The sequence below is a fragment of the Pan troglodytes genome, chromosome 15, assembly GCF_028858775.2.
Source record: "Pan troglodytes isolate AG18354 chromosome 15, NHGRI_mPanTro3-v2.0_pri, whole genome shotgun sequence".
Taxonomy (NCBI): Eukaryota; Metazoa; Chordata; class Mammalia; order Primates; family Hominidae; genus Pan; species Pan troglodytes.
In genome coordinates this window covers 65,334,102-65,360,743 of record NC_072413.2, presented here as the reverse complement: position 1 = coordinate 65,360,743, position 26,642 = coordinate 65,334,102, and the positions used below count along the sequence as shown (strand labels likewise).

Here is a 26,642-nt window from a genome sequence, read left to right as displayed (position 1 = left end):
CTAGTCTTGGATTGACTATGGTGGGTTAGGTCTAATCTAAGTATCTTAATAGCTATCTAGGGATAATGAATAAAATTAAATACAACTGGTACCTCAAGTAGCATAAGAGAATAAATTTATGAAGACAAGCAGACCAAAGCAACTCAAGATTTTCTACACCTGACTACTGTAGCTGTAACTTCAAATAATGTGTTACCTATGAAACTTATTATGTACGAATTAGTTCTTAAAGACAGAAATGATGGAAACATGTTAAAAAAAAAAAAACAGTAAGTGTTCAAACAGATCCCTGTTTTGTTATAAAGAACTGGAGCTCTAGGTGGCATCTAGTGGATATTTTAATAGCAATAAAAATAAAAAATTGGGTGATATTCCAACTAAATAAAAAATGCAGCTGCTTTTTAAAATTTAAAAACATACTTTACCACCCTGAATTATAAACTCAAGGCAAGTAGCTTATTATTCCAATAAGGACGTGGTGTGATAAATTCTCTCACACAGGTTGTCATCAATCTCAAATAGATAAAAGGCACAGAACCAATCTAATTCTTTCAATGCATTTTAAGGCTTTGTCCCGCTAAGGGTCAACTTTCACTGTGGTTAAAGTTAAATTTATTTTCTCTAAACTCTTCTTTTGAAAGGATCTGTTATAGAGATCCTTTATTCACCTGCTCCTGCAGTTCCACATCAAGACTAAAATAAAGATAAAAGAATTAGGGTCTTAGTATTAAAATGCATTTAACTGGTGACAAGAAGGAAGAAGCCTATAGTTAAATATCCCAGAAATTTATTTGATGTTTGCTTGAATACATTTTATATAGAAAGATTGGGATTGTTTGCCTTGGATGCCCCTGGCAAATCTCGTGAGGCATTGAACTAGAAAGGGGTGCCAATCTGGAGACGTCAGAAATGGAAATCACAAGCCCAATTTTAGAACTATTCTTAAAGATTTGTCTCTAGTGAAATGAGGCCACTCCCTTAAAAATGCTCAAAGTGTTGGAGCTACTGTGTGACAACAGCTGACATTTAGGAGGGCATTTCATGTTCTGATCTGTTAGAACATTTAAATACTTAGAAATAAAAAATATTCAGCTTTGAAGTTTTCAATACTGGAAAACTTTCAAGTCTAGGATTTACAGCCAGGAAGGGCTGCTCTGTGTTCCTTAAATTGGACTCTGTTTCCCACAAAGTTAATCTTCAGCTTTGGCTTCCATTTCTTCTGCATCATCATCTCCATCCACTTCGGCATTTTCTCTTTCAAGCCTCTCCATCTGCCTTGCAAGTTCAGTCTCATCTGTATCTGTGACCACTTTGGGCTGTGGAAGCAGAGGTATAATTTCAAACTGAAGTAGTAAATACTATACAAATTTAATTTCAATACTATTACTGCCTAATGTTTTCTCTCTTTAACACTTTTCTAACAACTCTGTCATATCTGTTCACTTTTGAGTGACTTATCAGCAATAAATTCCATTACATAAATAAGAGGTGAAACTTATGAGAATAGTATAGAAAAAGGATGTATGTATTAAAATGGAAATTTATTTTCTGTCATTTTTATAAGCTAAAACTGAAAACATGAAATAGCCCCAATGGCTGTATCTTTCAAGACCACAAATAGATATCCTGTTAAAAAAAACCTGTCTTCCAGGCTCAAACTACTACTTACTAGCTTACTAGTCCTTTCCATAGAAGGAACCATAACACACACACACACACACACACACACGTACACACACTTCTTTCTTGTTGGACAAGGAAAAGACAGGAGACAACTTTTTTTTTTCTCCAATTCTGAGATCAAATTTTAGACACGCCACATGCAAATTCAAACCATAAAAAAACTTCTCATTTATATTGTTTATTCCCTTCCCCCTGGCTGGGGGCGGGGGGTGACCCTAACACCATTAGTGATCAAAGGCCTGAATGACCATCCTACAATATGACATTCCAAGGCCGACAGCTCTTATTTACCTACAAGAACTCCTTTTAGGAACCTCCTGAGTCATTATTAAAAATGAATCTATTGATCTCACCTCCATTTGAACATTGAACACACCCCTCTTTTCCTCAATCTTCTCTTTGATAACAGCCATAGCTTGACTGAGGACAGAAAGGCCTTCTGTTCTCTCCAGGGTTGTTGTAGTCATTACATACCGAGGAGGAGCTATTAGATTAATCTAAAAGAGAAAGACAAAAATTCAATTATGAATGTACCTACAGAACCCACAACTATTAGGATGCTTGAGATTTTATTAATCTGCTGTATTAACAAATCACCCCAAAATGTAATTGCCAATTCTACAGGACAGTAATTTAGGGTCCTACAGAATTGGCAATTACGTTTTGGGGTGATTTGTTAATGTAGCAAAAGCAAATCAATACAGGGATCTAATGCAATAGTATAAACAGTCCACTGCAATACTGAATAGAAAGAATTATCATTTCCGTGTATCTTTGGTGGCTAAACTAACTGCAATTATCATCAGTATAATGGATAATTTGTCTCTGAACTAAACTGATGGAAGAATCCTTCTGAGTTACAGCCATCCAGTTAATTTTATCACTAATGAAAGATTCTGATCAAACCTCATAAAACTTGTATGTGTACAGATAGAAGAAAGTGTTACTCTTTTTTAAAGTGCTCTCAGTATTTTGGGCACAGCAACTCTTTATTGTAAAGGAGGTTTGGCATCGCTGGCTTTCTACCAATAGGAATCTCCATCCACTGTGATAGTAACAGTAGAAACCAACAAAGCCTAAACATAAATCACAAACATCTAGAAATATTACCAAGAACCACTGCTCAATTTTAAGAGTAAAAAACCCACTTTTGTTATGAAATGTTATAAAAAAAAAAAAAAAGAAACAAAGATCAAAGATCCTATTTGGTTTAGGTGAGCATTTCAGCAGGGAGGGAGACTACTGACGACTCACCTTAATGGGCATGTTTTCTGTAGAACAATTCAAACCTGCTCTTAGGGCTTCTTTTACAGCATCAATGCCTTCATAACCATAACAAGCCACTTCAATATCTACAATTACAAAAATTCAAAAGTTGATAACAAAAAATGCAAAAAATATTTAAAAGTTTAAAGGAAATCAAACACGTGGCAGATATATTAGTATTCAAATACTTATCCTGAATCCAACCTCTCTATACTGCAGTTCCTTATTTATAAAATGGAGGCAAGGAGGAGTGTGGTAAAGATGGAATATAACAATAACTGCGACTTATCTAAAACGGTTTAGAAATTGCATTACCCTTTGACTCAGAAATTCTACTTTTAGGAATTTGTCTTGAAGAACATTTGTGTAAATGGTTAAGTATGTATAATATAAGGGTGCTAATTGGTAGCATTTTTTTGTAACTGTGAGAAAACTGGCACAACCTAAATGTTCATCAGGAGGGGACTGGTTTATGTTAAGGTTTATCTGTTCTATGAAACATTACCCAGCATAAAAAAGAATGAGAAAGATTCCTATGTTCTGCAATGGAAGGGTACCTATGATACACTGGGTGGAAAAGGCTAGTTGGAGAAAATTCCGCATGGTATGTCTCATCTTTGTAAAAATTTGGAATATTTTAAAGTATGCACTAAAACAAAACAATCAAACCCCTCTTTTTTAAAAAAGGGCTACCTTTAGGTTAGCTGAACTCACAAGACTGTTTCTACTTGTGTCAATATATAAATTTTATGATTCAGAAGCCAAAATAATTTCTTAAGCTTTATAAAAAACAACCATTTAGAAAAATTTATAGATGTTGATGTAGCAACATATTCTTTGGTAAGTCTCATTATTTAATAGCTTTTTTGATGCATGCAAAATATTGTAAAAATCATTTAAAAAATCATTTACCTGCTCGAATTTTGACAGCCTGTGGGGTCAAGCGCCTATTAATATTATTAATGAGTACTTCCCGTTCATCTTCATTCAAATCTAAACTATCCAAAATAGATGGGTCTCTGGCCAAAAACATAAATAAATAACAAAAGGTCAAGGTTATATTACTGATAAATGTGAAACCAAACACTATGGAACAATGCATATAATAGTTAAGCATATAATAGTTAATGCATATAATAGTTAAGGCTTTAGTGTCACAATTAGAATTCAAATCTTAGCTTTGCACTTACACCCCAACTGATTATTAGTGAAATTAAAATTTTAGTGATCTGACTAAAACAAGCAATTTAATGCCTAACACATCTGATATTCTACTATAATTGATTACTTCCATGCAATTAGCTGTCCCTGCCTCAAGGAGTTTATAATCTAGCTTGAATAGAAAAAAAAAAACATGGAAAAACTTTTAAATGTAACAGTACATCTGTGGGCATCAGGACAGAAAGGTATTACTTCCAGTTAATGAGGTCAGGAAGGGCTTCATGCAAAAAGTAGCATTTCATCTGACCCTCCTAAGTGCCACAGGACAGGGACCAGGGTCTTATTAACTGGCATGTTTGTTGAATGAGTGAGCAAATGAAAATATGAAACAGACTAAAAGAGGAGTAGCACTGTAAAAAGTAAAGGTAGAACTATTGTAAAAAAGTTATGATACATAAGGCTGGGCACCAGTGGCTCATGCCTGTAATCCCAGCACTTTGGGAGGCTGAGGCAGGGGGATCACTGGAGACCAGGAGTTTATAGACCAGTCTAGGCAACATAGCAAGACCTCCATCTCTATTAAAAAGAAAAAAAGAAAGTTATGTCATATAAAAAAAGGAATAGCATGAGCAAGCATCAGGCTTAATAAGCAAGGGGTCTTATTGGGAATAAAAGGCAAGAGAATTTGGGTGGAGGGAACTTTTACTCAGCTAACATAAAGTAACGAGAAGACAACCAACATAAATGTATAAGAAACAAGATGATAAACAGAAAATGGGCAAATGAGGTGAACAGATGTTTCACAGAAGAAATACAAATGGTTAAGAAACATGAAAAACTGTTGACCTCTCCAACAATGAGTATGCAAATCAAAAGATACTACTGTGAATTCATTAGACTAGAAAAAGGAGAAAAAATCAGATATATACCAAATTGTGGCAAGGATTTGGTGAAACCAAGTCAGTTTAAAGATATATAATCAATCCTATGACCCAACAATTCCACTCCTAGGCATATATATTAGAAACTCTCAAACAACTACATATAGAGACACATACACTATTCATCACAGCCCTGTTTGACAAATGGCACAGAAGGGAAAATTACCTAAACAACTCTTAATAGAGGAACAGATAAAGCATATTCTCACAATGAAATACTATATAGAGATTAATATGGATCAAGTATACATCTATCATTGTGGGGGAATCCTGCTTAATAATAGGCTTATATGTAAAAATGCAAGCTACAAAAAGATACAATAGGTTACATTTTAAATAAAAAATGATAATAGACACATATATGTAGTAAAACAATAAAAACAAATGATATTGACACACAATTTCAGAATAGTGGTTATCACTGATAAGTGAGGAAAATAGGTCTGGAAAGGTAAAACATTGTTTCCAACTATGTCAGAAATTTTATGTGATTAAAAAAAAAATGCAAAGAACTAGCATTAGTTCAATCTGGACAGTCCCTACATGAATGAAGCAAGAAAAGAGTGCTAAGGAAAAGGGAATAACACACGCCAAGGTTTAGTGGTAACAAGGGGTTGCTGGAACTAGAAGTTAAAGAGGTAACTAAAGAAGCCAGATGATGACAGTTGAGACAAGTTAAGAAATGTACTGAGGACTGCAGGACAGAAATATAAAGTTGTGCTTAATGGCTAATAGTGCAAACTCTGGATGGAGCCAGAATGCATGCGTTTGAATACTGCCTGGCTCTATGATTTGTTAGCTGTGTGACCTTGAACAAATTATTTAATCTCAGCTTCAGTTTCTTCAACTGTAAGAAAAGGATAATAATAGCATTTATACCACAGGTTGTTGTTAGAATTATATAAATGTTAGTTATCATTATTACTATTCCCACCTTTTCTACCACGTGATATACCAAAAAAAAAAAAAAAAAAAAAAGGTCACATGAGAATAAACTTGAAGGGATTTGGAACCCCAGATGAGTTGGCTTTCTGGGGGACTCTTAATGGTCTTGGGTCCTACTCATTCTCTTTTTTCCCCCCTCTAACTCTTAACATTTAGGAAGGAGTGGGAGGTAAAGAGACAGCAAGTATAGAGAACTGAAAGAGTCTGGCTTTTTTTTTTTTTTTAAGAGACAAGGTCTCACTCTGTCATCCAGACTAGAGTGCAGTGGTGCAATCACAAATCACAGCTCACAGAAACCTCAAACCACTGGACTCAAGTGATCCTCCTGCCTCAGCCTCCCAAGTTGCTGGGACTACTACAGGCAAATGCTACCACACCTGGCTACTTTTAATTTTTTTTTTTTTAGAGATGGCGGTCTTGCTATGCTGCCCAGGATGGTCTCCAACTCCCGGCCTCAAGCAATCCTCCCACCTCAGCCTCACATAGTGCTGGGATTACAGGCATGAGCTACCACGCACAGCCAAGTGTGGCTGTTAAAAGCAGAGGATGCAGTGTTTGCTCCAAGAGAAAGTAAAGGAAAAGTTGAGAAGTGGGTTTTATAGTATAAATGGAAGAAACTAGAGATATTTTTATGCTGATGGAGTAAAAGCAATAAAGGGAAAGGTGACCCAAGAGAAAAAGTAACTAATAGAGATCTCTGAGCAGCAGCTGGGCATAGGTGGCAAGACTAGTTTGAGAGCAATTAGGACACAAATTCCAGTGACAGCAGCATAGGAAGAAATGACAGGTGGGACAGAGATATGTAAGTTTGTTGAGACAGTGGAAAAGTAGTTCTTGTGCAATGGTTTCTATTTTCTTTATAAAATAAAATAGGTAGTGAGCATACCAGCCAAGAGGCAGGGAACAGGGATAGAGTGGTTTTCTGAGGAAGAACGTGGAAAAGCTCTAAAATAGCCACTACTGAAGAACTGACCAGGAGCAGAGAGAATGTGGAACAGCTGAGGCTGGAGACCATGAATATGCAGTGGACCAACCTGCAAGACTGATTTTTCCTAGTAGCACCCAGCAGTCTACAAGTACAGAGAAGGCAGGAACATCGATCCAAGGCTGGATGGATGGAAGGAAAAACAAGGCAAAAGCTCACAATAATGGCAACAAAGTCGTTAAAATGATGTATCATGGTGTGCCTATGTTGGATAAGAGAGAGGAGGCAGGAAATGGCAAAAAGACAGGGAGAAAAAAGGTTTGGAATCAGATCCTAACATACAGAATTAAGATGACAAATAATAGGACCAACTGGGAGCTAGATAAATAGGAGTCAGGGGCAAAAGAACAGAAAGTGTGAATTAAAGATTTTAGTGGCAGAGCAAATCCTGGTGATAGTAAGGCCCAGGCTAAGGCTACACGGAAGACTGGCTAAAATGGTGTGGGCTGAAAGTCAAAGGAGAGTCCAAAGAGGTAGAGAAAACAAGAGGTTATAGTTTTTGGTGAGACATGCTCTTTAGTCCCATAGCCACTTAGGACAATAACTAGGAAAGGAAAATGTGTGAGATAAACCATATGGTTTATGAATCTACATAACTATGATACATAAAACTACACAGACTTGACCATATAGGATTGGCCCATTTACTGGCCAATACAGAATATTTTAATCTAAATTTGGCAAGTATTTTATACATGGATGCTATGCTGTTAAATATCAGGCCAAGAGTTGTGATATCAAGGTAGAAGGAGAGTCAAGAAGGTATTCTTACGAGACTGCATGCTTAAATGCATCATAGGCACCATATCCAGGTCTCTTGTACTTGTCATCAAAGACCCAGGCAGTCCTCTGGAATAGGCTTTCCAGCTGCTCATCCTTGGTGTATTCTAACACCTCAGCAACATGACGAAGAATGCTATAAACCTAGAAATAAAATGAAAAGCTCAACAATTCAAAGATAAGAGATCTATAAAAAATATTTTTACATTTTAGTAAATAACATAATTTGGCTACAATAATTCCTTAACAATAAAAGATCTCCATAGGGAAATACTCACTTTAAGTGGGTATAAAAAGTAGAGATAGTATACAATTTAGGGTCCTAAGACCTGGATCAAGTCTTGACAGTAACACAGTATCTCTGAACTTGTTTCCTCCTCTGGAAAAAGAAGAAACTAGCATCTCTCCTTACTACAGAGAGTGCTCGCATAGATCAAATATATAGAAACCACACACTATAAATGGAAAACGGCTATACAAATACAAGTTGTTATTATTACTCCCTGAGGACAGAATCACGATAAAAAAAATTTTTTTTCTGTCATCTTACCCACCTGCCAAACTTTTTCTTACCTCCTAAAATTAACAGGGTGTAGACAAAAAGTATTAAGGTCTTCATCATAGTTACACATAAAAATTGAGTGAGAAAAGGTACTGACACTGAATAACTCTTCCATTTTAACATCTCAATAAGATCTATTAACACACTCATTTTAACAATATCCTAAGGAGACAAAAAAATATGAAATTTTCCCAGAAAAGTGCTTCTCAAAAGTTAGTAGGACCTGAGAGTCTGTATTTCTAAAAAAACAGGTGATGTCAATGCTGGTAGTTTAGAGACTACATTCTAAGTGGTAAGGTCCTAGAGTTTATTAAGAAGATATTTTACTGACAGTGTTTTCAAATGTGTAAACCACACTGCATAACTGCAAATACATCAGTAAAACAAAGGAAATGATTTGGGCAACTGATGGCTTTTAGACCTTTATTTTCTCTCTTACTGGGATTAAGCAAGATTTTTTAAAATCTCTTCATTGAAACTTTTTTTTTTTTTTTTTGATATTTTATCTTGAGGACAGAAACACTCATGGCAGAAAAGAACAGACACCAGAGAAGGGCAAAGAAAACAGAAGCAATACAAACAGTACCACTAAGAACTGAGGATAGGCTGGGCACACTGGCTTACGCCTGTAATCTCAAACATTCTGGGAGGCAGAGGCGAGGGGATCGCTTGAGCCCAGGAGGAGGTGGTTGCAGTAAGCTGAGATTGCGCCACTGCACTCCAGTCTGGGAAAGACTTTGTGACACACACACACACAGAACTGAGGATGTAGAGGATGAAGGATAACTTAAACAGGACCTGAGAAAAGAGAAATACTGACAGAAGAAATTAAATGGCTATCTTTGCTTTGCTGCTGCTTACTGTGGATGACAAGCAGGAAGTAATAGCAAAAATAAGAACGCAAAAAGAAATAATCCTAACACGCTAGTGGAGGGGGAAAAAAAACCAAAACTAGTAACAGGCCTCTGCCTTGCTTTCCTGGATTCACAGACATTTTATAAACCCCTGTTCATTCTTAACATATAACAGCTGGTTGTCTCTGTTACCCTCATCCCAGAACAGGGTTGAAAATCAAGAACTGTATTTTGGCCAAGTGCATTGGCTCACTTCTGTAATCCCAGCACTTTGGGGGGTTGAGGCTCAAGGATCACTTGAAGCTCAGGGTCTGAGACCAACCTGGACAAAATAGCAAGACCTCATTTCTATTTAAGCAAACAAAAAAACCCCGTATTTTATGAGGCATTCCAACTGTAAACAAGTTAAACCAGTTGAAGTCACCCACAGTTAATTTAACCTAAAACGGCTTCAAAACACTTCTAGTACTAATTTGAGAATATTAGATCATAAGCAATACTTTAAGGTAGTAGCAGTATGAAATTAAGATTTCAAATTATTTATTAAACACACAGATAGTGGACTAATTTGACTCAAAGATCAACTTACAGTTTTGGATTTTGTGAATTTGTCTTCACATTTGATTGCTTCCTCTGGAGAAACTCTTCTTTTTGACAAATCAATATATCCTGTACAAAAAAATTGTGAAAAAATCATCTCTGTCCAGGTGCCACTGTACTATTGTAACCAGCTTTGAAGACCAAATTAAGTGTTTGATTGGCATACTTATAATTATTTCCTACTAAAATCATATCAACAAAATACTGCATAAGTATTACAAGGCTGAGTATCCCTCATCAGAAATGCTTGGGACCAAAAGTGTTTTGGATTTCAGATTTTGGAATATTTGCAATGTATTTACTAGTTAGAGCATCCCGAATCTGAAAATCCAAAATCTGAAATGCTCCAATGAACATTTCCTTTGAGTGTCATGTTGGTGCTCAAAAAGTTTCAGATTTTGGAGCATTTTGGATTTGGGGATAAGGGATACTCAATCTGTACAAGATGAGAGATTCTGAATTGTTTTCAGAAATAAATTTTTATTATCAGGTAATTATATATTCTCCATTACCTTACTGGAGAGAACTAATAATTTTCAATTATCCAAATGAAAGGTAGTCAAATGCCTATCTTTCCCCTATTTCTTCCTTTTCCTTCTCCAGAATAGGAAAATTCACTAAGATGTTCATTTAGTTTAAGGAAAGAGGCTATCGTCACAGAAGACACACACAGACACACACACACACACACACACACACACTGAACAAATTAAAACTATCTAATCTACTGTATGACTACCATATACAAGTAACTATGTTAGGTGCTTAAACATCTTCTTGAACCCTCACAACAATCCTGCATGGTAGATTATCACTCTCTTTCCCACAGCGCCCCCCAGTCTTTTTAACCTGAAGAAACTAAAACCCATGAAAGGTTAAGTAACTTGTCAACGTCAAATAGCCAAAAATGGCTGAAACCTACAAACCTGTGCCTGGCAATGACTTCCAGTACAATGCTGAGTAACAGTGGTGAGAGTGAATGTCTTGTTCTCAATACTGGAGGACAGCATGTCTGTGGTGTTTTTCTAGACACTCTTTATCAGATTAGGAAATTCCCTTTTAGTTCTTGTTTGCTGACTTATTATGAATGGGTGACAAATTTTGTCAAATGCCCTTTCACATCTATTAAATTGGTTGTAGTTTTCCTCCTATATTCTGTTCATATACACTGATTTTATTTCAGATTCTGAGCATTCTTTTTCATTAAAAATTGTATGACTTACATATAGTAAAATTCACCACTTTCAGTGTTAAGTTCTTTGTGTTTAAAAAAAAGAACAGTCATTTAACCACCACCAAAATCAAGTTCCATCACCCCTGAAGCCACTAAAAACTGGATACAAGTTTCTCTGTGAACATAAATTTTCCTAGAAATGGCACAGCTGGGTTATATATTAAGTACATGTTAATTTTATCTGCCAAACTTTCCCAAAGTGAATGTGGCACTCTGCATTCCCATGAGCACTGTGGAGCAGTTAGAACTGCTCCATGTCTCTCAATTGATTTTTAAAAAGTCAATCTATTGATTGTGCAGTGGCATCTCACTGTGGTTTTTATTTGCATTTTCCTAATGACTAATGATGTTCAACATCTTTTCATGCGCATATTTGCTATCCAATTATCTTCTCTGGCAAAGTGTCTATTCAAAACTTTCGCTCCTTTAAAAATTGATGGTTTAGATACAGGGTTTTTTTGTTTGTTTTTTGTTTTTTGTTTTTGAGATGGAGTCTCACTCTGTTGCCAGGCTGGAGTGCAGTGGGGCAATCTCCGCTCACTGCAACCTCTGCCTCCCGGGTTCAAGTGATTCTCCTGCCTCAGCCTCTTGAGTAGCTGGGACTACAGGCACGCACCACTACGCCCGCTAATTTTTTGTATTTTAGTAGAGATGGGGTTTCACCATGTTGGCCAGGATAGTCTCAATCTCCTGACCTCATGATCTGCCCACCTTGGCCTCCCAAAGTGCTGGGATAACAGGCGTGAGCCACCGCTCCCAGCCTAGATACAGGATTTTTTAGGTTGTTCAAGAGTTTTTAAAATATGCTGGTTTGTCTTTTTATTCTCTTTATAGTGTCTTTAAAGAACATAAGTTCTTAATTTTGATAAGGTCCAATTGATCAATTTTTCCTTTCATGGATAACGCTTTTAGTGTGCTATCTAAGAAATCTTTGCCTAATCCAAGGTCAGAAAGATTCCTGTTTTCTTCTAGAGGTACTTAGAAGTTTACATTTTACATTTACATCTATGATTCATTTTAAGCTAACTTTTGTATAAGGTGAGGTGTTTGAATTGAGGTTCTTTTTTGCATATGGACATCCAGTTGTCCCAGCACCATTTGTTAAAAAGATAATTTTTTCTTTGATCAGCTGCCTTTGTACTTTTGTTAATTAACTGATCATATAAAAGCACACATAAATTTTTTAATTTTTTTTTTAAATAAAAAGAAGTGAGAGATAACAAAAGAGGTGAGGTCCTGCTATGTTGCCCAGGCTGGTCTCGAACTCCTGGGCTCAAGTGATCCCCCCACCTAGGCCTCCCAAAGTGCTGAGATTACAGGCCTCAGCCACCATGCCCAGCCAACATAAAGTTATGACTGTTAAACCAAACTGGCATTCCATACACTCCACTTGGTCATGCTTTATTATCCTTTTTATACATTGTTGGATTTGAAAAACATATTAATTGTTTTATCTATGCTAATCACATATTTGGTCAGTAATTTGCTTTTTTACAAAAACATGTCTTTGTTGGGTTTTCTTATCAGGGTTATGATGGCCTCATAAAATTAGTCATGCACTGCATAACATTTCAGTAAACAATAGATTGCATATATAGCAGCAGTGCTGTTAAGATTATAATACTGTATTTTTACTGTATCTTTTCTGTGTTTAGGTACACAAATATTTACCATTGTGTTACAACTACCTAATCAGTATAGTAACATGCTGTACAGGTTTGTAGCCTAGGAATAATAGACTATACTAAACAACCCATGTGTGTATAGGCTATACTATCAAGGTCTATGTAAGCAGCACACTCTATGAAATTTGCATGATAAGACATTTTTCAGAATGTATCTTTGTCATTAAGCACCACATGACTGTATTTCGAAAGTGTTCCCGCCTCCTTAACTTTTTTTTTTTTTGGTGGGAGACAGTCTTGCTCTGTTGCTCAGGCTGTAGTACAGCAGTGTGATCACAGCTCACTACAGCCTCAAACTCCTGGGCTCAAGCCGTCCTCCCACCTCAGCCTCCCAAGTAGCTGGAACTACTTTACAGGTACACACCGCCACACCCAGCTAATTTTTTAAAATTTTTATAGAGATGGGGTCTCCCTATATTGCCAGGCTGGTCTTGAAATCCTGACCTCAAGCGATCCTCCTGTCTCAGCATCCGAAATTGCTGGAATTATAAGTGTGAGCCACCGTGCCTGGCCTACCTCCTTAACTTTCTGAAATTTTATTATGACTCATCTTATTTCTGCCTTAAATGTCTGATATAACTCATCAATTTAACCATCTGGCCTAGAGTTTTCCTTTTTTTTGAGACAGGGTCTTAGTTACCCAGGCTGGAGTGTAGTGGCATGACCTCGGCTTACTGCAGACTTGTTCTCCTGGCCTCAAGCAATCCTCCAACCTCAGCTTCTCCAGCAGCTGGAACTGACTAGAGGTGCACAACACCATGCCTGGGTAATTTTTCTACTTTCTGTAGAGATGAGGTTTCGTCATGTTTCCAGGCTGGTCTTGAACTCCTGGGCTCAAGCAATCTGCCCACCTCAACCTCCCAAAGTGCTGGAATTACAGACATGAACCACTGTGCTGGTCAGGACCGAATTTTCTTGATGAAAAGATTTTTTACAATAAATTCAATTTCTCTAACATATAGGACACTCAGAATTTCTATTTTATATTGGTCAGTTTCAGTAAGTAAAATTTTGCAAGGAATTCACTAATTTCACCTGATTTGTTGAGATGATTGGCATAAAATTGGTAATGATATTCCCTTATTAGCCTTTTAATGTCTGTAGCATCTGCAGTGATAGCCCCATTCTCATTCCAGATTGGTAATTTGTGTTATTTCCTTTTCTTCATCAGCCTAACTAGGGGTTTATCAATTTTGCTCTTTTTTAAAAAAACAAAAAAAAAGTTTTTAACTTTGATACTGTTCTCTGATTTTCTGGTACTCTATTTTCACCGATTATCTTATCCTTATTATTTCTTTTCTTCTACTTACTTTGTGTTGGGAGAAAGCCCCCTAAAATCTGGCCATAAACTGGCCCCAAGACTGGCCATAAACAAAATCTCTGCAGCACTGCGACATGTCCGTAATGGCCCTAACGCCCAAGCTGGAAGGTTGTGGGTTTACAGGAATGAGGGCAAGGAACACCTGGCCCGCCCAGGGCAGAAAACTGCTTAAAGGCATTCTTAAGCCACAAACAAAAGCATGAGTGATCTGTGTCTTAAGGACGTGTTCCTGCTGCAATTAATTCGGCCCATCCCTTCATTTCCCATAAGGGATACTTTTAGTTAATTTAATATCTATAGAAACAATGCTAATGACTGGTTTGCTGTTAATAAATATGTGGGTAAATCTCTGTTCGGGGCTCTCAGCTCTGAAGGCTGTGAGACCCCTGATTTCCCACTTCACACCCCTATATTTGTGTGTGTGTGTCTTTAATTCCTCTAGCGCCTCTGGGTTAGGGTCTCCCCAACAGAGCTGGTCTCAGCAACTTTGAGTTTACCTTTCCTTTCTTTTATCTTCTAAAACAAAAGCCTAGATAACTGTTTTAGATCTTTATTCTTTTCTAATATAAGTAATTAAAGCTATAAATTTTCCCTTAAGGCTTTAATATATGAATTATTTGGAAGGGCTTATTTAATACTGCAAACTCTTCCCTCCCAAGATATAATGACACTGATTTCAAAATTAGTTCCAGTGTCATCAGAGAACATATTTGTATTCCAACCCTTAGAAATTTATTTAGAGTTGTATTAATATTACAGCTCACCTTATTGTCTATCTTGGTGAATGTCATGCACACTTGAAAATAATGTGTATTTTGCCTTTTCTGGGTGCAGTGTTCTAGGTATCAAACAAGTCAAGGTCTTCATTGATCTAATTGTTTCTCCAATTGTTCAGAGCTTGTTCAAACTTCCAACTATGATTATAGATTTGTCTATTTCTCTCTTGAATTCTTTCAATTTCTGCTTTATATTTTGAACTCTATTATTAGGCACATACACAGTGATGACTGTTGTTTCCCTTCTAACAAATTGACCCTTTATCATTACAAAATGTCCCTGTTTAAATCTGAAAATACTATGTCTTTAAATCTACTTTATCTAATATTAATAGATACTGTCTCCTTAAGGTATTGTCTGCATAGCATATCTTTTTATATCCATTTACTTTCAACCAAGTATATCTCTTGTAGACAGGATTATCGTCGAGTCTTGCTTTTTAATTCATCCTAACAATCTCTGCCTTTTAGCTGGAATATTTACTTGATTTACATTTAATTACTGATATAAATGAATTCAGTTGTATCGATAACTGAATAATTGAATACCTACATTTTAGGTATTTGTTTTCTATTTGTTCTTTCTGGTTTTTGTTTTTTTCTTTTGAGTTTTCTTTTAGGTTAATGTTTTCTAGAATTCCATTTTAATATATCTTTGGCTTTTACAACAGTGTATTTTGTATTTTACTTACTTATTTTTAGAGATAGTTTCACTATGTTGCCCAGGCTGGTCTTGAACTACTGACCTCAAGTGACTCTCCCACCTCAGCCTCCCGAACAGCTGTGACTACAAGCACAGACCACTGCAACTGGCTTATTTATTTTAATGGTTGTTCTAGAATTTACAATATACATCCTTAACCTTTTAATTTTACTACTGCACATAAAATGTAAGAATCGTTAAGAATCATACAGATCTATTTACCCCACACCTCCTGGCCTTTGTGATTAAGTTGTCAAGTGTACTAAGTCTGCTTTAAACAGTATTCTGTTTTCTTAGCTTCTATATTTAACTACTTGGCATCCATTAATCACAGAGCCAACTGTATTAACTATATATTTTATTATTAATATTAGTAGTAACTAAATATTTTCTTATTTTCTGTATTCTTGAGGCTCTGACATTTGTGGAGAGACTGCCCCTCCGTCAGGTGGGGAGGAGTCAGCAAAGGGCTTGCTTGGTAGCATGCCTTTCTTATGCAGAGCAGCCAATCTGGAGCCCATAAACTCACACACCAAGCCAAAATTCTCCCTACTGTAAGTCAAGGGCCAGGTATTAGACAAGCAGGGCAGTCTTTATGCCCCAAGGCCCGCCAAAAGCATTCAAACTAGCCAACTGCAAGCCGTTTACGCTGCTCTGCCTTGCTTTTCCTGCAGAAACTCCAACAAAAGCTCTGACCTACTTTTTCCCCTAGTTCCTTGTGACTCCTGACTAAAACTGGTGCTTCCCCATGTGGCCCTGCATGGCACATCAAGCCCCCTTCTCTCAGGCAATATAAGTAGTAAAAGTTTTCTTTCAAGGGCATTGGACTGTGTCATCACTCAGTCACCTCTATAGATTACAATCCCACAGGCACAAATGAGACAAATAGTTAAATATATTTTTAAAGAAACTAAGAAGGGCAAAAATTGTCTTTTACATTTACCTATATATTTTCCATGTCAGGTCATCACATCTCTTCAGCTTAAAGAACTTCCTTTACCTCTCTCTTTTTTTTTTTGAGACAAGGTCTGGTTCTATCACCCAGGTTGGAGTGCAGCGGTGCAATCTTGGCTCACTGCAGCCTCCGCCTCCTGGGCTCAAACCATCCCCCTACCTCAGCCGCCCAAGAAGCTGGGACTACAGGGTGCACCACCACGCCCAGCTAATTTTTGTATTTTTTGTAGAGATGAGGTTTTGCCATGTTGCCCCAGCTGGTCTTGAATTTGTGAGTTCACGCAACGTGCCCACCGTGTTCCATTCCATGCACCGTATTTATGAGAATGCTGACCAAGTGTAGAACACTTAGCACAAAGTGACCTGGATGGGGTCGGGCGTGGTGGCTCACGCCTGTAATCCCAGCACTTTGGGAAGCCAAGGCGGGTGGATCACAAGGTCAGGAGATCAAGACCATTCTGGCCAACATGGTGAAACCCCGTCTCTATCAAAAATACAAAAATTAGCTGGGCATGGTGGTGCGTGCCTGTAATCCCAGCTACTCTGGAGGCTGAGACAGGAGAATTGCCTGAACCAGGGAGTCGGAGGTTGCAGTGAGCCAAGATCGTGCCACTGCACTCCAGCCTGGCGACAGAGTGAGACTCCATCCCCCAAAAAAAGAGAATATAGATTTTTTGTTTTAGCAGGCAGTCAGAATCTGAACTCAAAACTATAAGCTCTGTCTCCCCAGATGGTAAGCAACTGAAATCTGTTCAGATTTTTCCCCTATTAGGCTACCTGGAGTCCACCCTGTGTTTCAGTAGTTCAGGGACAAACCAGTGATTTGGGAAGAATTTATATAGACTTAGGGGATCTCCCTTTGTGCCTGCCGCCTCCTTTCTCTAACCCTCACCACTATCACCACCAGTTTCCATCTACTATGGTTGTCTAGAACTCTCGCCTCCAGTTCTAAAGCCAATAAGACCATAAATTTTCTGCTAGAACCTTAGCTGCCTGGCTTGAGGCTGTCTTCAGCATGTACTTAGGTAAAAAAAAAAAGGTGTAAAACAGAAAACATACCCTTTCTTATAAGTGTCGACTCACCTTCAAATTTTCAATTTTGGCCTGCTTTTGGCTGCTTCTCATTGTCTTTAGGTAGTTATTTTTCATACTTGTTCGGGGTTTATGGCATTTACGTTGAAAGGCTTGTCTAGGAGGACATAATTCTCTAGTATCAAAATGAATCCTCTCTACAGGCTCTTTTGCACTTTGCTTTTTCTCATCCTATCCTGGAGATCTTCCATATCAAAATATTCAGATCTCATTCTGCATAAAATTGCATTGCACGCATTTGTACTGATTTATTTAACCAGTCCCCATTTTGGTCATTTCCTGGTTTTAGTTAATGCCATACAAACAAATGCTATGGAAATATCTTTACATGTATCTACTGTACATAAGCAAGTATGCCATTCCATATTTTTTCTGATTGCAACTAAAAACATATTTGATTCCTCCTTTTGTGTATATTTTATACAATAGAAAAAGAAGGCTGAGCACAGTGGCTCACACCTGTAATCCCAGTACTTTGTGAGGCCAAGGCAGGAGAATCGCTTGAGCCCAGTTCAAGACTAGCCTGGGCAACACGGCAAGACCCCATCTCTACAAAGAAAGTTAGCTGGGCAGGGTGGCACATGCCTGTAGTTCCAGCTACTTGGGAGGACTGCTTGAGGAACACTTGAACACAGGAGTTCAAGGCTGCAGCAACCTATGATCATACCACTACACTGCAGCCTGGGTGACAGAGCAAGACCCCAACTCTTAAAAAAAAAAAAAAAAAAAAGTACAAGATTAGACACTACTTTAGGTACTACTAGGACAGTGATGTGAAGTCTTATCTAAGTTTAACAAATAGTCTCAAAGTAGTTTAATAATTTTGGGCGGGGCTATAGCTAAGTCATAGCAAAACATTTAAAACAATCCATGTGCTAAGTAGCAGTCACTACCTAAGGCATAAGACATCCTCAAAATCTATGTATCATCTAAGGCTATAATAAAAAAAATTAAAATGTCAGTATGTATAAAATTAATCACTTGCAGAAGTGAGAAAGTATCAGTAAACCAGACGGCTGAGGAGATTCAGAAGGGTAAGTTGAATCAAGGTGACTGATATGAAGCCTTTCAGACATGATGGTAACTAATGACCTAAAACTAACACCTAACAAATTATAGTAAGATGGCTGAAACTAAAACCTACGTAATGGTATTGTATACTGTGTTTAAAAAAACAGTATTCACAAAGGTGATGATTTACATGGGGCCTAGAAAAGGCATCCAATAAGTAAAAAATGAATGCTCATCCAAAACTGTCTGAAAGATACCACGAGATCTGGTAGATGCAAACATTCTAATTACCAGCAAGATATACAATGTTGGATTTCAGGTGTGTATATACACGCATAGTATATTGCTTTTTCAAAGCTTATATAAAAGATCCCTAAAATCCATTTGCCCCATTTTCATGCTTACCCAGTGATCTCATTACTATTTTAGCTTTAAATCAAGAAAAAGGCATCCAACATATTCAGGCCTACCAATGTAAATGAACTAGTACTCTGACTTATCTGTCTCTAAGTTTGGTTACCATGAGTCAATTACCAAGATCCTGATAAACACTAGAAATAAAATTCAAGTTATCTGATCCATAAAATCCTAGGATGTACTAATTAAACTACTATTAACTGAAGAGATCTTGCTTAGATAGCTAATTGGCATCCTTTTCTAACAACTTTGTATGTAAAAGGTTTAAGTATAAAAGGAGCTTTTTTTTTTTTTAAGCTGCAGCATGCAATTTACAAAAAATGTATTTTTAAATAAACCATTTTAAATCTGAAATTTATATTACAGATATTTTTCTCACCTACCTTTTTCTTTGTCCACCCTAATGACAACCACACACTCATTCCTGCCAATTCGGATGAGTTTGTTGATAGAACGGATACGCCTTCTGGATAATTCACTAAGAAGAATCATGCCTTCAATGTTGTTGTATTCCAGCAAGCTGACATAAGCCCCCATTTCAGCAATGGATCTGACATTCACCATCACTACATCTTCCACCTCAGGAAATTTGTGTTGATAAAATCTACAACTTAGACCCGGCATTCTGCAATTTAAACAAAAGAATTAAATAAGTATTCCGTTAAGGTGAAAAGAAAAAAAAAATCAATTTCCACATCCTGCCACTGAAAGAAAAGATGAAGAAAAAAATAGTTATTAGTCTTAGTCTTCTCATCCTTTGAAACTTCTTAAGTGGTACCAGAAAACAGATAATGTTCAGGAACCAAGCTTTAATTTTTATTTTGCTCAACATTTTTGTAATGCTTGGGTGATTCTCTGCCTTTAGTTTCAGAGGAATCATAAAAAATAATGACCATCTATAAAGTACTCCAAGACCTAAGGATTAAAGGAATACCTCAAGAGTAAAATACTACTTTAAGGCATATCAAATGATGGGAAGCATCACTATTATAACTAATCAGAAAACTAAAGCTACTCTTTGCCGAAGTGAGCAAACATTGTATACGCTACCACTCACTATATAAAGGAAAAAATTTTCTACCTAAACCCTAACCAATATACCAAATGATACATTCTGTCATTTATTATAGCCAAAATTACGGTGTCACATGTCAAAACAACAAAAACTAAAAAAATTTTAATCACAAAATAAACTAAAATGCATCCTCCTAATTCTTTTTCCTTGAATTCACAATGTCTAGCTTCTCCTATCCCCAATACTCCCAAATATTCCTTTCTTTTATTGAATACGTATACCTAATCTTGAGAATAGCTTTAATCTCCATTACTACAAAGTTCAAGTTTCTCTTAACCTCCAAGCATTAAAGATATTTACAATTATTCCCTTTGATCCACCCAACCTACTTTCAGCACTACTCCTTTTATGACCCACAAGCCTGAAATCATAACCTGGGTAGAAGCATATTTAAAAAAGGAAGCTCTCAAACTAATCATGGCTGATGATTTTCATGTTTTTCTGTTAACCTTCACTGTTGTCACTGCTCAAAACGTAGGTAGTAACAGAACTTAAAGGCCTAAGAAAACCTTGTGAAAATTCATATAATAACTTATTAATTGGCACCTGCCTATATCTTCTCAGTGGCTTCCCACTGACTTATGTATCTTTCCACTACCTACAGAATCCTATATGATCTGGCCACTGCCTATCTCTTTGTGGTACTACTTTCTCCCTAGTTCTCCCCATTTTATAGATTAAAAAACTGAAGCACAGGTTAAGTTACTTGTTCTTTCACATACTGCTAACAGGTGATGAGTCAGGATTTGAATCCATGAAGTCTGGATCCAGAGTCTGTCCTCTTATCAGTAAGACTATATTCTCTCAAAACTATTCATAAATATATTATAATTAGAAACATTTTACTTAAAAAGCAACATTAATATATATATATTCAGTGCCAGAGTACATAACACCAATAAGTGCAAACTATTAGTACTCATCTGTTTGACAACAAAGAGCAGCATATTAATGACAGTAGCAGAGATGTATTTCTTTGTAGGGAATACAAAATCCCTACAAAATAGGATTTAGCAAATAAAGAGAAGTAGACATTCAATGGCCTTACCCACCAAGAAACAGCTGACTGGTTGTTTCGTTTTTAAACAGGGCTTTTCGAGGGTGGGGGTGGGGAAACTGTTGTTGAATATGTGTATGTAAAGCTCTCAAATTTGAGAGCTAAAAAGTTTCAAATTGGGCATCAAAATAAACTATGTTACAGAAATGTATGGAACAGTTGCAAGACATTTGACCAGTGAAAACCACATTTACTTACCAAGCTTCTCCAAACAGTAAAGGTGATGCTTTTAGGGGAAGCAAGGCTTAATTTGATGGTTAAAAAACATGGGCAATCGTGTAAGAGAATCCTGAAGGGATATGACTATGAATACTATTTCTTCAGGAGGCACAAGTCTCTTTGCAACATAAAGGGTAAGTAAAGGAATACTGTTGATGGTATGTTATTCATAGTAAAGATAGACAGTAGTTAAGTACAAAAAGAATCCATACCACAAAAACCTGCATATTGGTTGACAATTTTTGAACATATTGCCTAATGAAATGCTAATAACTTAAATTTTTTTTTAACTTAAAAAAATCATTCAGCAATATCGAAGTCACACTAGGTGACTTCACCTCTTTATCTTTTTCACAGCATTCTTATTTCATTTGGTCCTCAAGAAGTGTCAAATCAGGCAATTAACATAGTAAACTCGGGGAACAACTCTAGCCTTGTGTTCCAGTCCTTGCTCTGCTACTTACTAGAAGTGGCTGCTTGGGAAAGATAACATCCTTTGAACTGTAGTTTCTCATCTGTGCCATGTACATCACAGGTTTACTGAGGGTATCACATGTATACGTAAAAACATTTTGAAAACCATTATGTGCTAGTCAAACATAAAATATTAAAAGAAAAAGAAGATATTTCCATTTTGTAATATAATAATTTGTTAATTTTTTTTTCAGTAGCTACTATGTACTAAGCACTAATGATACAACAAGAAAGACTCTTACCAGGCCAGGCGCAGTGGCTCACACCTGTAATCCCAGCACTTTGGGAGGCCGAGGCGGGTGGATCACTTGAAACCAGGAGTTCGAGGCCAGCCTGGTCAACATGGTGAAACCCCATTTCTACTAAAAATACCAAAATTAGCTGGGTGTGGTGGCAGGCACCTGTAATCCCACTACTATAGTGGCTGAGGCAGGAGAATCCCTTGAACCCAGGGGCAGAGGCTACAGTGAGCTGAGATCGTGCCACTACACTCCAGCCTGGGCAACAGAGACTCTGTCTTAAAAAAAAAAAAGAAAAAAAAAGACTCTTACCTAAGTAATTAAGTATAGAGTGGGAAACAAACTAGCAAGCAAATAATTACAATACAAAGTACTATGAAAGGGCACAGTGAAGCAATGAACAGGAAAGGTGGAACAGAAATACTAAATTATAATACTTCCTTAAGAACAAATGCTTAATAAGTACTAGCGTAGGAGCTAAACTCAAGTAATCCGACATCAAATCCAGAATGTCTTTAACCCACAGAACCTCAATATCACAACATGCTATAATACTCTTATGTGTTCTGATGTAAAAAGTATCAGCCACCTTTCAAAATATATCAACCAAACTCCAGGCTAATTTCAAATACCCTGCATAGTCAGTTATTTTGCAGGACAAATGGTAGGTAGGACTTCTTTCTCAAAACAGTGCATGGTCAAACTGCTATAATGGATACAGAAGTTCACATTCCTTTCCAAAATATATTATGTTATGGGGACAACTCTCGTGATAATTCTAATTTGGATCTAACACGTATTAGGAATGCTCTCTGAATGCTAGTTCTTGGTATAGGAGTGCTACATAAGTAAAGCTTTTATTTCATCATTATAGTTGAAAAAGAAAGTTATCACCGAATCTCTACAACCATTACTGTGCATGAGACAACTACATCTTTTGGCACCAGATGAACTAAGAATAGGTAGCAAAGTTCTGTACAAGTCACCCCCAAACTATTGACAGAGATTGTTCCTTGAATAACAACTCAATTGAGGGGAAATAAAGACTTCTCTGCTATACTTTTTCTCGAAGAAACCATGTTTTTTGCTTAATAAAAATTTTAAAAGCCTAAGTTTTGAGGATAAAGAGACCTCAGGATGACTGTGTATTTAACCCGAAAATATTTCCTTATCTTAGGTTTTAGTTATGCTTAACTAACATAGTTAACCTAACATATGCTTAACACAGTTCTATTCTCATTGTCGCCAAAATACGACAAACTGATAGTAACAGTAATAAACTCAAGTCTCATTTAGTTTTGGTTCAAGGGGTGACTCATTCAATTATCAGATGAAAAACTACTCGGACCCCGCTCTTTCCAACACGGTGCCCGTCCCACAGGTTTCTCAGGTAAGAGGCCAGTTTGGTTTCCACTGAGAAGCAGGGGAAATTTTTGGTAGAGCTTTTGGGGCGGAAGAAAAGATGGAATTCTCAAGCCTGGAAAAAGCAAAGTGCTCAGCGTCCTGAGCTGGGGTTAAGAGTTACGGTGTCACAGCGTTCTCCCGAGGCCGCCCCATCGTCATGGCATTCTCACTTTCGGCATACTGTAGAGGCTGTACAATCCACTCGGCCCACTTTCCTTCACGAGATTCCTCTGCTCGAACAACGATGCCTCTGGAACACAGGATGACCTACACGGAGCCGGCGAGGAGGCCCACGACAGCGCGGGTGGTGGCGGTGCTGTCCAGCCACTTCCCGCGCAGGGACGGTAAAGGGAGGTGTTAGCCCGGGGCCTACCCGCTCTCGAACACCCATGTCACTGGACACAAACCAAAGTGAGTTCCTGGAGAAACCGAGCTTGGGATTAGTCACCTGAGGTATGTGTGTGATTCCCGCACTGGAGCCCAGAGCCGACTTCTCCAATCACAGAGACCAGACTTGCTTCCCCCTCACCGGCCGCCGATCCTCCTCAGCGTGCGCTTCGCTCACTCCACCGCGCATGCGGAACCTCCTCGCATGCGCAAGCACTGAACGAATAGAGGCCCCTCTTCATCATTAACCATAGAGTCTGGGTCCTCCGAGAACAAGGACGAATGTAGATCATGGAAGGACCTGAAAAGTACTGTTTCTCGCTATCTTAGCTTTAGCTAAGTAACCTTCAAGGCGCGAGAAAGACATAGGACTCTGATTCCTTGCCTCTGAAGAATGAATCCTCTTTCAAAGTTTCAGCTAACCATGAGATGGCGCTGTGACCAAAGACGAAAGGTGGAGAAAGACAAGGCGTGCACGCTTCGCTCCTAGTCTTTGGCCTGGCGCGTGCCGCGTATTGCGCAGCCGCAGGGAAGCTGGATTGGGAGGGGTTGGGAGGCGAACCGGAATTGAGGGGGTGGTTCCGCGGTGCGCGCGCCTCGACATCCGGGCAACGCCTCTGTTCTGTCCTCCCCCTTCGTCGCCTGTGACAACCGGAAGCGGAAGTGAAAATGGGTGTCCCTGCTGCCTCTTAGCAACAAGAGGGGTCAAGTGACACAACCAGCTGACTCCCGTAGAGGAAGACACTGTGGAGGCCAGTTCTGGAGCTGTTGCAGCCTCGGTTGCCCGGCCGGGGACCCGAGCCGAAAAGTTATCGTCAGAATGTCGGGCAAAGACCGAATTGAAATCTTTCCCTCGCGAATGTAAGTAAAGGAATGGGATAAGCCGCTTTCACAGGTTTAGGAACCCGGAGCGCGGTCCCTTCAGACCCTGGGCCACAGTGAGGGTCCTTGTTTCCTGGGAGGATCCTGAGCTTTTCCCAGGTTCTTTTCTTGAGTCTAGGGCGAGGCTTCCTGACGGCCTCTTCGCGCATTCCTCCTGAGTGAATCAGGCTGGACGAAGCGATCCCAGCCGGTAGGAAAAGGCGCCCGGCCGGCGGGCTTTTGTGGAGGTCTGCTGTCTTTATTCATTAATGGATTCATCCATTCCACATACCCTTATTGAGCCGGGCACTGGATTTATATAACTGAACCGTCGCCACCTCTGCCCTACAGAGCTCACAGTTTACGTAGCCAGACATTCGTCTGGAAAGGCCAAGGAGGTTTTAATAAATGCTCTGAGAAGGGAAGTTTACTGAGGATATAGAAGAGGTCCCTACGCCAAAGTGGGGATGGAATCGAATCGCCCTAGCATAGCCCTCGGATTCGATCTTGGATCCCCTTACTCATTTTCCAAGATCCCGCCAAATGTCACCTGCTGTGAGAGGATATCCCTGTGTTTCTGAGGCACTGCTTTTGCTCTCTCACCGCTGCACCTTGTTCAGACCTGTGTTAATACCGGTCATCACGCTGTAAAGTAGATATTTGTTTATGTGTCTTTCTCTCCCACTAGACTGTGGGCTCTCTCCAGGATGAAAGAGTGTCTTAACAATCCATAGAAGGTCCACCAAAAAATATTTCTTGAAAGAACTCATGCTTGGGAATACGCTCAGTTGTGGGCTGCCTTTCTTTTGGGGCCTGAATTCTTTGTCAGGAAAATGGCATATCACTGTAGGTGTTTGGCTAGTTTGTAAGGAAAATTTTGACGTTTTCTCAAATGTGCCTAACAACTTGCTCCCTTTCTCCTCCTCATCCTGTTTATTTTTATTTAGTTTGTTGTTTGTTTGTTTTAATAAGAGACAGGGTCTCCCAGGCTGGGTGCAGTGGTATGATCAGAGCTCACAGCAGCCTCAAACCCCTGGGCTCAAGTGATCCTCCGGCCTCAGCCTCCCTGGCGGCTGAGATTATAGATGGGAGCCACCGCGCCTGGCTTTCCCTTTTTCTTTTCAGTGAGGAAGCAGAAAATCAGTTTTGACCCTGACATTTAGACCCTTTTATTGTGGTCCTATCTCTGTGGGGGTGTTTTGTTGTTTTTCCTCATTCTGTCCTTTGAGAGAATCTGAGGATGCTTAAAATAAAAGTTATATTCAAACCTGAAGCCCAGATTTGTTTCTGCCCGGTGACTAAATAGCTCTTAATGAAATGAAGTTTTTAAATTTTTTACCTTCACCTGTTGACTTTCTAATAGCTGTTTGCACTAAGTAGGCAGCAAGCTAGTTGTGGGGAAATAAAGATGAGGACTATCCCGGGGTAGTGACAACTGCAGAACCCCTAGGACGTGATGACTCAGTCAAAACTTCTGCACTGAAAGACATCGACACTAGTTTATCTTCTAGCAATGTAAGGCCTGCCCCTAGGGTGACCCCAGGCCGCGCCCCCCCCCGCCCCCGCCATTAAAATGCCTGCCTGAAAAAGCTCAAAGCTAGGAGGAGAATTTACTGTTTGTTCTAGTCAACACCTAATTGATAGACCCCTCTCGTTCCCTTTTTAGAGCATTTACGAAACAGGCATACAATTGTTAATATGTATCTCTTCCAACTCTGAAGTGTCCCTTCAAGTATCTTTGAGAGCCATTTCTTTTTTTTTTTTTTTTTGAGACGGAGTCTCGCTCTGTCGCCCAGGCTGGAGTGCAGTGGCGCGATCTCGGCTCACTGCAAGCTCCGCCTCCCGGGTTCACGCCATTCTCCTGCCTCAGCCTCCCGAGTAGCTGGGACTACAGGCGCCCGCTACCACGCCCGGCTAATTTTTTGTATTTTTAGTAGAGACGGGGTTTCACCGTGT

At 38.6% G+C, this 26,642-nt stretch overlaps 2 protein-coding genes across 2 annotated transcripts in view; one reads left to right on the top strand and one right to left on the bottom strand.

The window, feature by feature from the left end:
- Positions 1-770: 770 nt before the first annotated feature.
- Positions 771-24,474, bottom strand: EIF2S1 (eukaryotic translation initiation factor 2 subunit alpha). The gene is made up of 8 exons (XM_510016.8): positions 23,887-24,474; positions 19,354-19,595; positions 9,767-9,846; positions 7,754-7,905; positions 3,862-3,968; positions 2,938-3,035; positions 2,037-2,180; positions 771-1,316 (listed from the first exon to the last, which is right to left on the bottom strand). Exons 2-8 carry the CDS (start codon positions 19,592-19,594, stop codon positions 1,191-1,193), a joined length of 948 nt encoding a protein of 315 aa, XP_510016.1. The 5' UTR covers position 19,595; positions 23,887-24,474; the 3' UTR covers positions 771-1,190.
- The window catches only part of ATP6V1D (ATPase H+ transporting V1 subunit D), a 22,388-nt gene continuing 20,184 nt past the window's right edge, over positions 24,439-26,642 (top strand). Inside the window, exon 1 of the mRNA XM_001136552.5 lies at positions 24,439-24,686. Coding sequence (XP_001136552.1) covers positions 24,646-24,686 — 41 coding nt within the window. The 5' untranslated portion in view covers positions 24,439-24,645. The remainder of the gene's footprint in view (positions 24,687-26,642) is intronic.